At 35.3% G+C, this 16637-nt stretch overlaps 1 protein-coding gene across 1 annotated transcript in view; it reads right to left on the bottom strand.

Moving 5' to 3' along the window:
• Positions 1-1988: 1988 nt before the first annotated feature.
• Positions 1989-16637, bottom strand: part of PRKX (protein kinase cAMP-dependent X-linked catalytic subunit) — a 60482-nt gene continuing 45833 nt past the window's right edge. Inside the window, exons 5-9 of the mRNA XM_054804938.1 lie at positions 16406-16501; positions 12030-12087; positions 9365-9442; positions 6282-6430; positions 1989-5750 (exon numbers count right to left, since the gene is read on the bottom strand). Coding sequence (XP_054660913.1) covers positions 6305-6430; positions 9365-9442; positions 12030-12087; positions 16406-16501 — 358 coding nt within the window. The 3' untranslated portion in view covers positions 1989-5750; positions 6282-6304. The remainder of the gene's footprint in view (positions 5751-6281; positions 6431-9364; positions 9443-12029; positions 12088-16405; positions 16502-16637) is intronic.

Here is a 16637-nt window from a genome sequence, read left to right as displayed (position 1 = left end):
GAGCTTATTTGGTTTCTAAAAGAGTTCTCTCTTCCATTTGCCTTCTTTATTACCACAGTCCAGAACACGGACAACATGCTAGAGACATACATCTCAAGTTGGTTAGTTGTTTAAGCTGAAGTAGACCACACTTTTCAAGACATCTGTGATAAACTAAACAAAAATCAGTGCAGTAGAGACAGCACCTGCACAGCGCCTTAGAGTTTCACATACCAGAAGTAGGACAGGCCTGCAATTTTGTGCTTCAGGTTACACACCAGTTTTGTGATTTCCCTCAGAAACTTCAGTGCCCTGTGTCCTAAATTACAGATGCAGTAAGAGATGCTTGGCTCTCAAATGCCTCAACAACTCATTCTTGTTGGCACTGAAACAAATGCAGCAAGTCAGACAAAAATGTACCGTAAGTCAAAGCTGGCGTAACAGCCCTACTTACTGCTGAAATTTTCTGTTGTCAGTTTGGAATATTCCTGCACAAGACTATACAAATATCTTGATACACTGAAATAAGTTCTTATAATTCAGCTCGGTAAAATTTTACAATACTCCTGGTTTCAAGGACCAATATGAAGCTTGACATATGTTCACACGTGGCAGTTTTTTGAGGGGTAGATGGAAAGGGGTAGTGGAAGAGAGAAAGGAAAGCTAGACTATTCTACAGAGGACAGAAGAAGAACCTTTTACTTTCCCTGTGAAAAGCTGCTTAAATTCTGAAGCTGAGATTGTGGCACCTAACAGGAATTTGCACAAGGAAGAGCTTGATATGTAAATTACATACCAAATCACAAACTACTGGGCAACTGTGCCAGTTGCTTTCAAGCATCTCCTATAATATCATACTGTTACTGCTTAACAGTAGGTCACAGAAAGGTGGGTTCTTGTCAAATGCTGTTTTAACAGTGTTTTGCAGTAAAAAGCGCTAATGAACCATGGAAGTGAGAGAGATTTGGAAGTAGTGAGTAATGATATGTGAGTACAGTCCAAAATTATACACCAGCAAAACTTACCTGCCCTGCGTGAGTAAAAAAGCATATTTAAAATGGTCTTTGTCGGATAAGATCTACAGTTACATGTGCAGTCCAATCAGGTACAGTACTCAAGTTAGAACAAATGGACAAAAACTCAACCATGTGGCAAAAGGTTGGGGTAAGAAAAAGATGCCAAACCAAGTTCTTTACAAACACTCTGGATACTTGCTAACATTAAAAAAATTGATATGTTTTAACTGAATAGTTCTTTTGATTCATGTCAAAGACATGACTAGAAGCTTGCCAGGGCTCATTGCAGTGTTCCTGCACTTTCCATTAGCAGTTTCTTGAAGCGCATGACATAGTGGTTTACAAGGGAAAAACGTCAATGCACAAAATTTAGAATTAGGCCAGGCAGAAAGAAAGCACAAAGTTCTGTGTTAAAAAGCAAGCCTTAACTAGTCCAAACTGTATCCAGTTGGTTCTATGCCTACGTAATTATCGCTGCAAGATTAAGCTATCTAGTGGGTAAGAAAGAAAATACAATTGACCTGAGAGAAGTAATTTAACACCAACACCTAAACAAATTTTGTTAAAAAAGGACTGCTGAAGTTCCTGATGGAAGATAAAATAAAGGTTTAGTTAGGTGTGCCTGACATCATACAAATATTTTTTGATGCCTAAAGAAACAGATTGAAATGAGCGTTCCGGACAGTTCAGGTCAATAAGTTGTTGAAATGTCAGAGCAATTAGGGTCATATAATCAATGTTTAATGAGAAGTCTAAGTTAACACTTTTCATTATTGGTGCACTACTGAAATGAATTTGAAAAATATACTTTCCTGATGCTTCTTCCACGCCAACTGAAATATGTTCCCCCACTTGTGTCTTGCTCTGGAAAGACTTAACTCCTGAAAAGAAGGAACAGTTGTTTTTCTACTCCTTTCCTCTCCCCCTTCATCATTTTTTTGGATGAAGAACGTCTACCTCCTCCCAACATAAATGGAAGCAAACTAGGTTTAAACATTTAAAAAGATATAAAGGTTTATTAAATGAATCCAGATTTGACAGATATTACATAAATTAAACAGCATAAAATTTTACTAGGGTTTATGTACAGATCACAGTGATTTTCATTGTGCAATGAGGGCTGACTTTAACTTTGAACAGTACTTATACATGTGAGCTACAACAAGCAACCAGCAACATACAACGTTAGTCCAAGTTAACCTCGCAAATCTAGCAGTTCAAACTGATTATGCAGTACACAAACTCCTGCTACCACTATCACTACTTACTACACAACAGAGTATTTATAAAGCAGTCAAGGTTTGCCATAGAAAAGTGCAAAACATGGGAAGTCTGTACACAGTACAGTACAAAAAGGAATCATGCTACAGTCATTGAAAGCTGAAAAATAATTCTATAGCATAGGAAGCACTGCATCACAACTCTTCTGAATGGCAAGCAGATGGGCTGAGGAACAGCCATATCTTAATTGCTTTCAAAACTGCAAAATCCCTGTTCATCCATTTAAACATAGTTTAGTACCTATATTCGATCCATTAACAATGACTTTCTACAGTGGAAGATCACATTAGTTAAAGCTCAGTAGCACACATATTCATTGATCAAGCTAATTTACAGGAAAATCTACAGCATGTTCTCCACTGAAATCATGAAGCATTCATATCATTTGGTTACAAGGCAATTGAGTTTACAATGCATGTTTATCACTTAAAACCTCAGATTGGGCAATTAAAAATATATATATATAAAAAACTAAAAAATAAAGGTTGTTTTTTAATGTTTAACATTCTTGTTCACCGAAGCAGAATACCAAAGGCCTGTGGGCTCTTGCAAGAAAACAGTCCTTATGCAACAGTCTGAATGCAAAACCACATGTTAACAGAAGCAACCATAATAAACTGAATTTCAGAGAATACCATACTTGAATAGAAAACAAAAATGTGATCTAGGTCTCCTTAAAAAACCCAATAAATCCTGAGTCCTTAGTGCAGTTGTATCTGGGGATTTCTGCGTGAGCACTTGGACAGAATTATGTTAGTGGGCCATGAAGTCCCAGCAAAGACTTAAAATAAAAGACTCACTTGTGCAAATAAATAAAATGGGCAGGTAATAACAGCTCATTAAGTTCAAGATTGTAGAGAAAATAAGTGATCACTTAAAATAATGCTTAAAAAATGTTTTAGTTTTTTTAGTTAAGGATTTTAATTAAAAAAAATTGAAAGCAATATTGTACTAGAAAGCATGTTGACGAGGTCAGTAGTTAGGCATATGTACACATGGCTCTGGAAACAATGTAAAGTCAATGGATTAGCATTATTAAGATTGTATTCGTTTCTTTAGTCTCTATCATAACGAGTGTCTGTGCATCCACTGCCAGCAATGGATAAGATTTGTAAAAAGAAAATCCACGATCTCCTGTTGTTCAAGCATTCAAAACTTCTAACCACCAATGTGGCACATTAGTCAAATGCACTTCATTTCCTCAGCTCTGAAGACTTAAACACAGTGCAGCTTTTAAATTTGGAAAAAAAAAAATATTTAGCACACTTGCTTGTTGCAGTATGTACATTTTTAAATAAGAAACTGGTTTTGTAGTACTCAGATTCCATAAAATACTGTAAGCTTACACATTAAAAAAAACCCCTTGAACTGTGCTTGCTCTCCTTTAACAAAGTTGTGTTTTATGTGCTTCGGCTTTTCCACATGAATAACTAACTCCACAGATACAAATACAGTGGACCAGATTCATTTTTTCAAAAGAATAAGGTATTTTTACCAGGATAAAGTGATCATTTTCCATGATTTTCCTGTATTTCATTATACATTCCTACACAGTATGTACTGAGTGGCAGCTGGGGCCATCAACTTGTGGCACTTGCATAACACCAAGACAACTTTGCAATATTCCAGAATTACCACTTTGAGGTATCCTGATTTTGTTACACATAGTGTATTTTTGCAAAGAGTTATGCAATCTCTTAAAGTTAGACTTGCTTTATGAAGACATAGATCTAATACCCTAGAAATCGCAAGTTCTGAACAGCACTTCTGTACTATTTTAGAGCTAAACAAAAGAAAATGGAGGTCACTTTTCCACGAGGAGAATACAGCTGCAGATCTGTCATAAAATTATAAACAGGGCAATTTCATTAGCGATTTCAGAACGTCTACTTCATAAGCATTCAGGATTTAGTACAGAAAAATGAATCTTTGGCCTAGATTTCTTATGGAATTTCAGATCAAAAATGTAGAGAGCAGTTTGTGGGAGAAACTAACTGTATGATCTACTTAAACAGTTTTATGTAGAGCCATCAGTCATAGTAGTGGAACTCCAGTGAGCTGATGTGCTTTAAAAAAAAAATTGGTTTAAATATCACAATTCCACAAAAAGTTATCTAAAACCACAACATCTCAAAGAATGTATTTACTTTTTGAAATCGAAGCACTTCAAAATCAATTCCCCTATATTAACACAAGTATCACAATATGTAACATGAAAAAAACTAAAAAAAGATTCTGACTTGTATACAATCTACCTTCATGTTTATGTGTATTCATATACATAGATACATACATATGCACATACTGATATTCGGTGCTACTTAAAATGAAGCAGTATTGCAAATACTTCCTAAATACAGTGTACTCAAGCTGCTAGAAAGATGTTAGTGCGGAATGAAAAAAGAGAGTCCTTACATCTAAGGTTTGAACTCTGTACATATGGAATTCCTGGCAGCAGAGACTTTAGGACTTCTCCAGGAGCAGAAAAATTAGGCTCTAATACATATTCAGACTTCCCTCTGATATTCTGAGGTGCCAAGCATTCAACAACAACAATTTCAATAATGAAAAAAGTCTGTTATGGCTCATGCTTTACATTTGGAGAAGACAGCAAGATTGAGAGAGAACTCTCTAAGAGCCAGTTAGAGCCCTTTTATCAGTATGCACTGAATTGAATGTTTATAGAGAGCCTTTGTGTGAGGAATCTCATTTCAGACAGTGTATAATCACTCGCTATCCTGGTTTGTAAAGAGACATCACTGTAACAGAACTTCATAAATTAGCCATTAAGACGCATCTTAATCAACAAGAAAACATGCCCTTGTCTTTCTGCTTTCAAGTACCATGGTTGCAAATGTGAGGCATTGGAAGTTTTAGGTACAAATCTACTTTAAAACTTAATTATTTTTATTTTTTACAAAGAATTATAAAATGCATATAAGATGATGAAAAACTCATTTATCCTTTTAAGATTTTTATTCCTAGAGAACTTCTTGAAAAACATTATTTGAAAAATAAAAATCATAGACTCTTCAAAGTACAAAAATTTACATCTTTGCACAGTTCCTGTGCTTTAGTTGTATTGTATTCATTATATACATATATACTAATTTGTGCTTTTAATTACACAAGTTTAGTATAAACTTATAAAATTAAGTCTATGAGTTAACTATGCAAAAAGGATCTGGGAACAGCAGGAAACTTAACCAAACCATAAGTTAAAAAAAAAATCCTAAAATATACCATTTTAGTGAGTCTACTTCAGAGTAGACTATCAATATTACAATTTACTAATGTCAAATGTTTACAGCAAAAAATTATTCTTGCCTGCCTCCAACCCTTTAGATATTTACTACATACTAATATGTATATCTGAATGCGGTTTCATTCTTATCCACAAAGAATGTCTTCATTTATGTATGAACTCTATTTTTCTTCAGACTTGCTCTTAGCATTTCCATTTCCTTCCAATTTCTAAGAAAAAAAAAAAAGAAAAAGGAACACAAAATACAACAGGAAGCATGTGAACTGAATGACAAGTACCAGCCTATCGCAGTTATAAGACAGAAAAGAATCCAGGGTACAGAATTAATCTGACAATCTTATTTCTCTAATTAAAGTCTTCATTCTTAATATACAAATCTTACAATCAAGAACAATCATGTTTCCTTATCTGTCAAATCAATCTAGATATTTGCTTTTAACACAGTATTTTAAAAAATTTAAGGACAGAAGGACTTAAATATCTGTATGTGAATAACTCTTCATCACTTTAGAACACCAAGGCCTATGAGATAAATTACCTTTGTCATTCTGTAAGCCTGCTTTACAATATTTTATTTCAAAAGTTTACTTTATACTGTCTATTACTGTGCTTCGTGTTGGTTTTACAAGCTGTAAGGAAGTACTAATCACTGTTATGAATCAGAAGATGTAATTTCTGCATAGAGCTCTCACTCAGAAACGTGCAATGTTTGGAACAGGACTCCTGACATTTGGACATACCTCGCCCAGTGTAGATGTCGCATTCAGAAGTTCTTGAAAATTTCTAGATCTTTAGGGGGTACTGGAGGCGTCTTGTTCCAGTCATCTTCAGGATAAGCTTCAAAATTGGAAGTATCCCCATCGTTGGATACTTTCGGTACTATGGGAGGCTAGTCAGAAGCAGCACAACAAAAATGTTAGTACAGTTTCCTCAATGAGCAAAATTCTGTAAAAGACTGATCAAACAGTCTTTTATAAAAAAAGTTCATCTTTTTCACCAATAACAAATGGCATAAGAGAGAGAAGCTTGCAGTGACACAGACACGTTCCAATGCTTTGTCTACATTGCAGTTAAATATTGTGGTTAAACACCACTTACAATACAGATCCCTATTTTATTTAGCACTCAAGTTTCAGCTGCTTTGCAAACTGAAGGTAACTACTGCGAAAGATTACTGCAACTAAGCTTCCAGGCACATGCCATTAACAGCATAACCTGCCACTCCTTCCTTACTCCTCCCCTCTTCTGTGGCCTATGAGCAAAAAGGAGCGTAATCACATTAGGTTCCTTTCAACTAAGAAAGGGTCTTGACAGCAAGTGTGGGTAACTGCTTTCTAACTGAAGGAAAAAAAAAGCCTCCTCTTCATTGCTTTCAAACAGATTGATTGCTTTTAAGGAGGTTGAAATGACTAACTTGTGTACGCCTCACACTACCTACTATGCTTTCTCCTAGCCTAGCAATAAAATCAAGCTGGTAAAGAAATTGCTGCACTGTAAAAACTCATTTCACAAGGATGTCTGTAAAAGAATCTTAATTCAAATGGACCTTTTTAAGGAAACCTGGAGGTGCCAAGTGAAATACCCGTTTTCTATTTCCTTCCTCAGAGGATGCTTTGGATTTCTAGTACTGCCCACCAGCTTCACAGTACCTGTAGTTTTTCCTTGTCTTATATCTAGCATCAAGATTACTCTGCCCTTCTGGCCACAGGCTATGAGAAAAAGCTCCTTTCTGGAACATTTCATTAATTGCAGGGGTTAATGTAGGGTAAATCCCACTTCTCTCAAAGGACATTCATCTCTCCCATTCTCAGTAAAAGAGAGCTTAACTATTGTCATGAGTCCAATAAAACACTTTAGGATGAGAAAACCTTACGGACGATCACCAAACTGGCTAATAAAAGTCATACCACAGACAGAACTATAAAGTACAGCAAAACGTTATTCTGCATCTCCTCAAAAAGACAGAAGTCTGCCTTCCACTAGCTTGAGATCTTTTGGGCTTCTCACTTTAAAACAATGCCATCAGCAGGTTTTCAGTGGGAAAGAGAGTCCTGAGGGATGGTACTTCTAAGCTTCAACCAAAGGCAAAGTCCTGTTTTTGCATGTGGCAGTCACAGCGTACTGCCCAGATGCTTAAGAAAACAGGCAGAATCTGCTTTGCTCCAGAGCACTATCTGCTCCACTGTGCACAATGCCTGGTACCTCCACCTCCCTGTAAGCATTTTGGTAGGAAAATCATTTTTGTGAAATGATACACAGAAAAAAGTAAAAAAAAAAAAAAAAAAAAAAAAAAAGGAAAGAATCCTCTATTTTATATTAACAAAATTATTTTCTCTCTTTCAGTCATGACCATTATTTATATAATACTGATTTTTAAGATCTTATCAGGACCGTGACTCAATGCTTCATTTGTACAATAGGTCACACTTTTTACAGGGAAAAAGCAGCACTGTATCTATTATTTCACACTGATGAAGAGACTGAAAATATGAAATAAACGATGAAAACTAATTCTGAAGAATATGGCTGCCTCTAGAAATAAAGTAAATTTCTGACCCACTTCACATCCTTGCTCTGAAGTATAATTAAGCAGCATCTTGTCTTCTAAGAGCTTAATGCAACCACCACAAAGATTAAGAGACAAGTTTTGGATTCATAATAATCTGAATGACATGGTGACTCTTTTTTTTCTTAATAAAAATTCAACAAAAAGGATGTTTGGACCTGAGACTTTTGATTTGTACCTCTAACATTCAGGTTTTAATACTATTTGTTACTTCTTTGGTAATACAGCAGGTTGTCATAAACTTCAGTTGAAATACTTAAAAAAGTTGTTATCATCCGGTTTGTGTTCTTTGCAGATTTGTGTGACCACAATTTACAGTAAATAATTGGAAAAATGTGACTTCATTACAATAGACCTACATAAAACATCAACTGAGCATAGTAATCATTAAAAAACCCAAACACCACAAACCAAAGCCTACGGATTTAAAACAATGTAAAGTTGTGGGTTTTTTTAAAAAGAAAAGTCACCTACAGCTTTGCGATAGGATGTCTACAAGAACATATAAAGAACATTTTCATCTCTTATCTATTTTGCAAGAACTCAAAGATATCTAGCCAGAAATTCAATGTAAGAAACTAATACAAAGAAAAGGAAAACCAAACATTTAATCAGTACTTGATGGACAGTGCATGGCAACCTATGTTACTGAAAGTCATTGCTGTAAGAAATCGTACTAGTTAGAACTTTGAGGAAGGAAAGGAAGGCAGGCAGTTTTACTTCCAAAGGATTTTAAGAAGTATTTTGCACTGTTGATAGCTTTTGCAAACATCTGCCCTTATACAATATTGGAATTCAGTGCTGTTAAAAAGTATGTTAGAATTACATTCATAAATCCTTCTCCCTCACCTTCCTTATTCCTCCTACTCCCATATGCTTTACATTGTATTAAAGCATTTACCTGAATTGAACTTGGCACAAAAATTTAAAGCTCAGAGTAAAATACTTTCACAGATATAAGGGCAAGGGGGGGGGAGGGCGGGGGGAATCAAACCAACAAGTCACCAATTCCCTTGCATCCTTAACAAAAAACCACCTACAATATGTAGTTACTTACAAAACTAAAACTGAAAATTAAATGTATTAACTAATCAACTTTGGCAAAAGAAAGCAGTGATTTTTTTTTTTTAATAATGTAATTAATGATGTGTACATATGAACACACAGACGCAACAGGCAACAAAACCTCAACAGATCACCATAAATGAACAATGATTTCTTGTTGCAGTGTCCTATACAGTATTTTGCAGAATATACCTTCAGTCTCCTTTGAGGAACAGCATCCCAATCTATAGACCTGAACCATCGATGTCTCTTCACATCATCTGCTCCATTCTTTAAAGAAAAAAAATCAAAATAAATATTTAGTAAGTTATATGTATGCCAAACCAAGTATTTCATCGTAAGAACTGTAGTATCAAGGCAGACTAATGGTCTATCTAACCATTTTTCTTTTCATAGGTGATAATCATTAAAAGATTCTACAGGATAAATTCATAGTGTAATTTCCCTAGCAGATCCTGTGTTCCAGCAATAAGATCCAAATTTCCTTTTTTAGCAACATTCTTCTGATACAGGAGAGATCAAGAATAGGTTTTAAAATACCCACGAAACCATTCACTGCAGTTCTATCCACTTCTGTTTTCTCCAACATTTTACAGAACGCCTTTTATTCAGACATACTTTCTAATTCTTCCACCACTTAAAAAAACCCAAACCCACCAAAAACTGAGGGTTGATGGTATCTAAAATCATACACTTCTATCACATAGTTCTATCAAATATTACAGATGTTCTGTAATATTATAGAATGTACAGTTCTATCACATAGTTCTATCAAATATTACAGATGTTTAGTGCCAATAACAAGAGCCTCTCAGTACTGTTACAAAACATATATATTCATATATATAAATACACATATATAATATATAGAAAGTTTGTTTTCATTTTAGATATATGGTTAAAGGCAAACTTGTATTGTAATGATTATTCTCTCTGGGCTGACTGTTTTGATTATGTACACAAAGAACAAAACTGTCTTTTTTTTTTTTCCCCTTTCCTTCCAGGATGAAGCTTGGTTTAAGCACTGGGGAAAACCAGCTGCTTCTCTGTTTCAGGCCTGATCACAGCACAGTTTTAATGCACAGCACTCAAGCTCATACCACATGCAGCTCCATGGAACAAAGCATACCACACATTTGGGTTTTTTTTAGATTTATATAGAGTGAGACTATCCATGCTTATATCCAAAGAGGCAATAAGGAGAGTAATTTATCACCCAGTTCCCTCAAAAGCACATCTGACTGAATGCTTTACCATAAAATGCCCAATGGGATTGAAATTGTTTTAAACCAACTATGATTATGAAAAAAAAAAAAAAGGATCAGCCTTAAGACTGACCTATCACCCCCACCCGAAATCCCGCTTCTAATTAGAACTATTTTTGATTTTGACATTTTAGCCAATTGTAGGGAAAAACCCCCAAACAAACCAAAACAACCACGGACTAAAAAAAAAAAAAAAAAAAAAAATACCCAAAAGCCAGCCGAACACATTTCCCAAAATCCATCTTTGAATAAATCAAGATTTGCTTTTGTTTTTGTTCAAAACTGTCAAAAGATATACAAGTTTTCTCTGGTCAATAACCTTCTAAATTTTCAGCTTATGAAAGTTTGGTTTTAATCTTCCTGCTGCCTCCCCAAAAAACACTGCAAAGAATTCTGAAGGATAAGAGAAAATTTCCAGTCTAACTTTGTTCCATAAAAGGCTCTGAAAAGGAGCTTTGGACAGCGGGTTCTAGCATCATTACTTAGATCAATATGTTCAGAGAACATGGATGACTGTGCATCTTTTCACTTCTTCACCTATGTGCAACATAAATTGTGCTTTGTGCAAAAAAGCAAACCTCTAACCTCCCCTGCCCAGGGAAATGGAAATTGTAGCTGCCTCTAAAGAACTGAAAGATTACAGAGGCTAATTTAGGTATCTGCAACACTGTAACAACAGTAATAAGTGAATGAGTACAGGATTAATTTACTCTGCCAGAAGGGTAAATTAGCCTACGGTGCATTTTGTGTGATGCTTTGGCCATCTTGTTGAAGTACCTGAGTTAGTTCACATGCAGCTAACTTCTCACTGCACTACCAACCACAGCCACTGCACAGCTGCAGAATCAAATAAGCTTGTAATACAGCTGTTACCTTCTTGGCATTACAAGTAGTACCACATCAGGACATCTTACAGAATTCACAGGGTTGTTTTGTGTTCCTCCTTGACATATCACAGATATAGACGTATTTCTGAAGCAGGCTGGAATTGCTACTGGAGATATGCGAGAGTATTTTTGACTAGTAAGCTATTACCTTCAGGAGACTGTCCAGAACAGGATGAATAATTCTTAGTGCAAGACTATTTGACTGTGCTTAATCAGCCCCACCACCAAACTATCAGGACAATAACCAAACATCATGGTACTACAACAAACTTATTATTTAAAATAATTTTTAAACTTTAAATTTGATTAGTGTTCCTTCAGGGATTAAACAACTCCAAAGAAAGAACCAAATCAACTGGTGCCCTGTCCTACAGAACTTAGCACCATGTTTCTGGTCTAAGTCAAGTCTTCAAATTAATCCGTAAACAGGTTGGGTTTTCCTTTTTTGGGGAGTGTGGGAGTGTGTGTGTGTGGTGAGCTATCATGAAAGATAGCATTAATCCAGACAGCAGGAATATGATTTCCAGAAATACACAGCTAAACTTTGTGTTTAGGATTGTACAACCAAAGTAATGTATGGAAAAGTATATCTCAATTTCATGCTTATAAAAACAAAAGCCATACAAGAGTTGTTCTACATCTTTCCTATCGAATCCTTTCAACCTTGTGCTATGTTCTGCACTACAACTAACATTTTATACTGACCTTCATATTTCCTAATCGTCTTGTCCTGTCAACCACAAGCAGCTTCTTAATAAGGTCTCTGCAGTAAAGAAAGTGTTCTCTGTTAAACAAAAGTAATTTATATTTGACTATCATACAAATCTCACAGAATATGAACATACTTCCTTTTGACTAGCCAATACTGTGCATAATTTACCTATTAATTTCCTTCATATTTTAAGACACTTTAGAGTGAATGATAAAAAGGAATAACCTGTTCTAAAAGGAACTTGCAGAATTCTTACAAGTTCCTTTGTTTCTTGAAAGAGTCTAAAAGGAGAAAAAAACAACCAAACAAAAACTTTCTCTCTCCTCTCTGCCCACCCCCAAGTAGTACCATCTCTTTCTTTGTATTTTGGTATTTTACTCGGCATTCCAAATCTCAAAATGGATCTCAAACCTACTTGGCAGAACACAACCCTGATATATACAAAAAATACACATAAAGCTGCATCCTCAAGTTTATACATTGACATTTAAATTCTGTGGCAGCTAAATATTCAGAGAAACCATGGAAAAGCTAGTCATCTGCCTAAAGCTAGTCATATCTATAAGCTTTAATTTCATCGAAAATGAAAAGCCTCCCCGAGCTTCTAGTTCATAAAGTTCATACAGTTCTATATAAAGCTAAATCAAAATTTTAAAAGATGAGCGTAAATTCAGAGACATAAGGACTTCCATTTTATTAGCAAACCACTTTAAATATTAAACACTGAAAAACTCCAACATAAATCAAACTGAGTATCACAATTTATTGAGTTAGCTTGATTACCTCTGAGTTGAGAGAAAAATCTCACTTCACATTTCTATAAGCAGTTACTTTCTATCTCAAAGATTATTTTGCTATTTTAGAATTCATTGCATAAAATACCAATGACAGGAAAGAACAAAGCTTTAGCCGCCCTGCTTATTTCTACAGCCTCAAATAGACCTGAGAGATGCAATACTGCATGAAATACTGGGGATCTAAAGAATATGGCTAATTCCAATTCTTAACTTTGCAGAAGGTTTAAAAACACAGACAAAACCACCCCCCCCTAAACCAAAAAACCATCTTTATTTACAGAAAAGAATGCAAACATACTAATGACACTCCTGCCTCTCTCCACCCCTAACTAACACCTATCCCAAAAGAAAAACAGTATTCTGTCACCTATCCTTGAAATCGCAAAAGTGTATCCACAAAGAATACATGAACTTAGAGTGAACATGCTAGACTATTTGAAAAGCTGTTGTGTTTGGCAGGGATATAGTTCTAAAATTCAACTGAAAAAATATCCAATTGTCAGATAAAAGGAGAATAAAAAAAATCAAGGTAGAAAGCAATTTTTAAAACTCTCATGATCATTCCAGCCAATGAATGTGTGGATTACATGAAATCATATGACTGACTCCTTTTACAGTGACCTTTGCAGATATACCTCCTTCTAGCTCTTCACAAAGCAACTGTTCCTTATGGAGAAGGCTACACAAATACCTATAACCAGATTTTAAAACAGAAGTAGGACCAAACAAGAAATCTAGAAATCTGGAACTAGATTCACAGCCTATATGGCTAAATGGAGTCTCCTATTTCTATATAACCAGAAAGCATTCAATGGATCATTTTTGGCTTGTTTTAAAAATTAATCTTAGAAAAGCACAGTTAAGGCATGAGCTTGCTCAGCGATACTGTGTTGTCACTAAAGATGAAGACATTTGCTGCCTTCAGTAGAACAAATATCCATTAAACTGAATCAAGTAACAAAATAATTTAGTGCTTCTTTATTACATAGTTTCTAAAGAATAATTTGGAAATGATCATGTTAAAGTCAATGGCATAGATACGTTGCTGTATGTATTTGGGGAATTGAATTCTACACCAAGGTATTTCCAGACCAATAATCATTAAACTGCTGTAGCACTTTCACTTGGTATTTTCCAAAACTGTCTTGGTAAAGAACAGTTTACAAACCAAAATTAAAAAAAAAAAAAATATAAAGAAATAACTTATAAACTCATTAGAAAAAGAAAAAAATATGTTTTAGAAGAAATGAAGTAACATAAAACTCTGCTGACAGTCTTATTTTGGAATTTCTAATTGGTTAATTTATCATCATCATGGCAGAAGCTGCTCTTCAGAAGATATTTGAACTAATCATTAAATGTGTCTCAGACTTCATGTATACAGGACAAAGAACTTGGAGAAAATATCTGATCAAATTGCAAAGAAGCTAACAAAAAGGACACAGTAGAGAACAATGTGAAGAGATGCTAGCTCAGGCCAGAAGGAACAGCACTTACACAAGACACACAGCAGTTACACAGCACAGTAAGACACAGTGAACGTCATGAAGCAAGAGGGAAAGTAAAAGTGGTACAAATTCAAAAGGTAAAAAGCATGGGAGGGTGACAGGGGGTAGGTGGGTAGAAAAATGTCAACCAGTAAGTTTATGTAGTACATCTAGGTAGAAAAGTTTTCTCAGAGTTCAAAAAGGAAAATAGTTTTGCTGCCTAAGAGCAGAGAGTTGAAGTTCAATTATTATCAACACTGTATAGCACCAATACTTCAGACATAGCCTGGATGTGACAGGACCCAAGATAGTCTTCATCCTTGCTGAGATACCAACTGACAGGAAGAAGAGAGAGAAAACAAATGGGATACAAGTAAGGTAAGAAGCAGACTGTCATCTTAGGACAAAACAATCTTGGCACTTGCTTTAAGTTAATGGTGCAGAGATGTCAAAGTTCTGCACATTGTGGTTTAAACAAGGAAAAGGGGTTGATGGAACAAGAGAGATATATTATGCTTACAACTCACTGCAGAAAACAGGTGAAGCCATGCAAATGAATGCAATTACCCAAAGCCAGGGTGTGAGAGGAGGAAAGCCCAAGCTAGAATCCCAGGAGACCCCTTAAAAGCAGGACTGTATTGCGAATGAGCTGCCAAGCACACACTGAAAGAATATCTGGATAAGAAAAGCTGGGAAAGAGGTGTATCAACAGCTATGCTGATTAACGTACCCTACAATTCATTGACAGTCAGGTCTAGACTGAAGAGCAAAACCTGCATATGCATGCTTACTACCAAAACTAGGAAACTTCACAGCATCAGGTGTCTTCTAGATAGCAGAAATCAGTGTTCGTATGTGAATTTTGAGCACAAACAGAAGGTAACAGCATCTCTACTTTTAAATGCTTTCACCATGTTAGACAGGTTGCTAGTGATAATAACCTAAGCTGTTCATCTTATGCTCACAATCTTATACTTTACTGCACACAATACTAGGTGAGATATTCGGTTTTCTTCCTAAGATAGACTGGGTTGGGAAGACCAGACAATGAGACTACAATAAACTGGAAACAGCATCAAGATATTAAAGGAAAACTCTGTTAAGAATAGACACAAATATGAGACACTAATCAACCAAAGATGATGTAGACGTGCTTGATTCAGTGTACCTGATGATTCAATGGAAGCTTAAAAAATTCTCCCCAAATGATTATTTTTACAAGAGAATTCATAAAAGTTCAGAGAAAGTTGAACAGATCTCATTAGACTTGCCATACAACATTTTATCTATTTACCTAATGGTGACAGTAAGCAAGTGCCATCTCTACAGTCACTTCTTCAAAATCCCTTGAATGATTAACCTGGGAATGTAAAAATAACTTCCTGTCCTCACTCCCTCAATCACCTCTGCTTCTAAGGAGAACCTTCATGTTTAAAATTGCACTTCCTCGGTTCTAATGTTTACTAACAATTAGTTCAATTATGGAATTTTTAAATGGGGGAAAAAGGCATTTCATCTGCAATATACCTATAACAATTGCAAAATACTGTGAATAAACCCACACATGCATATACAGGACTGTATACTGAACTGAGGCCCTGCTGTCAGAAGCGGAAGGCAATTTTACACTGAAGCTTCTGAAGTATCAGTGAGTTAATTCATGTAGTTATGTTGAGAGTGATTTAACTGTTACATATGCATACAAAGGAATAGTTTAGTGTTTGCTTCCTGCTCTCCTAATTTTTACTCATATTAAATCATCTCATATTTCTCCCCTTTTCTTTCTTCCGGGCACCAACCTGGTACCAATGAGCTTTGTACAAGGTGGAAAAACATTTAATATTCCAAAATATGCAGAAAAGTAAGAGAGGAAGATACTATCTTACAACTGTATCGCCAGCTTGAAGTCTAACAAACACACAATTTTACTTGGACTGCAAGAGTAAATGTTATCTAAAATATCTTCTAACATGGTGTTTTAGAAAAATCAGAATCTGGTATCTGGTCTTCTATGAAGATCCTTTAGAAACAGTGCTCAGGAGGGGTTTAGAATATAAAAGACAGTGTTGGGAATCATGGACTTACTTTACATATAAATCCAAATGCCTCGGGAAATCTATTTTGCCAGCAAGAATCTTCTGATATATACCAAATGGATTGTCATCAAAAAATGGAGGAAACCTATTTTAATACAGCAAATTTTTAGAGGTTAGAAAAAGAATTTCTAAAAATCTTATACACAACATTATGTTATAGTAATTCCCCTCAGAAATTATTAATTATATTGTTGGTTTTGGTAGCGTATCATCAATCAAAT

This window comes from Grus americana, chromosome 1 (genome assembly GCF_028858705.1).
Source record: "Grus americana isolate bGruAme1 chromosome 1, bGruAme1.mat, whole genome shotgun sequence".
Lineage (NCBI taxonomy): Eukaryota > Metazoa > Chordata > Aves > Gruiformes > Gruidae > Grus > Grus americana.
The sequence above is the reverse complement of the archived record's forward strand: the minus strand, read 5'-3'. Positions and strand labels throughout refer to the sequence as shown.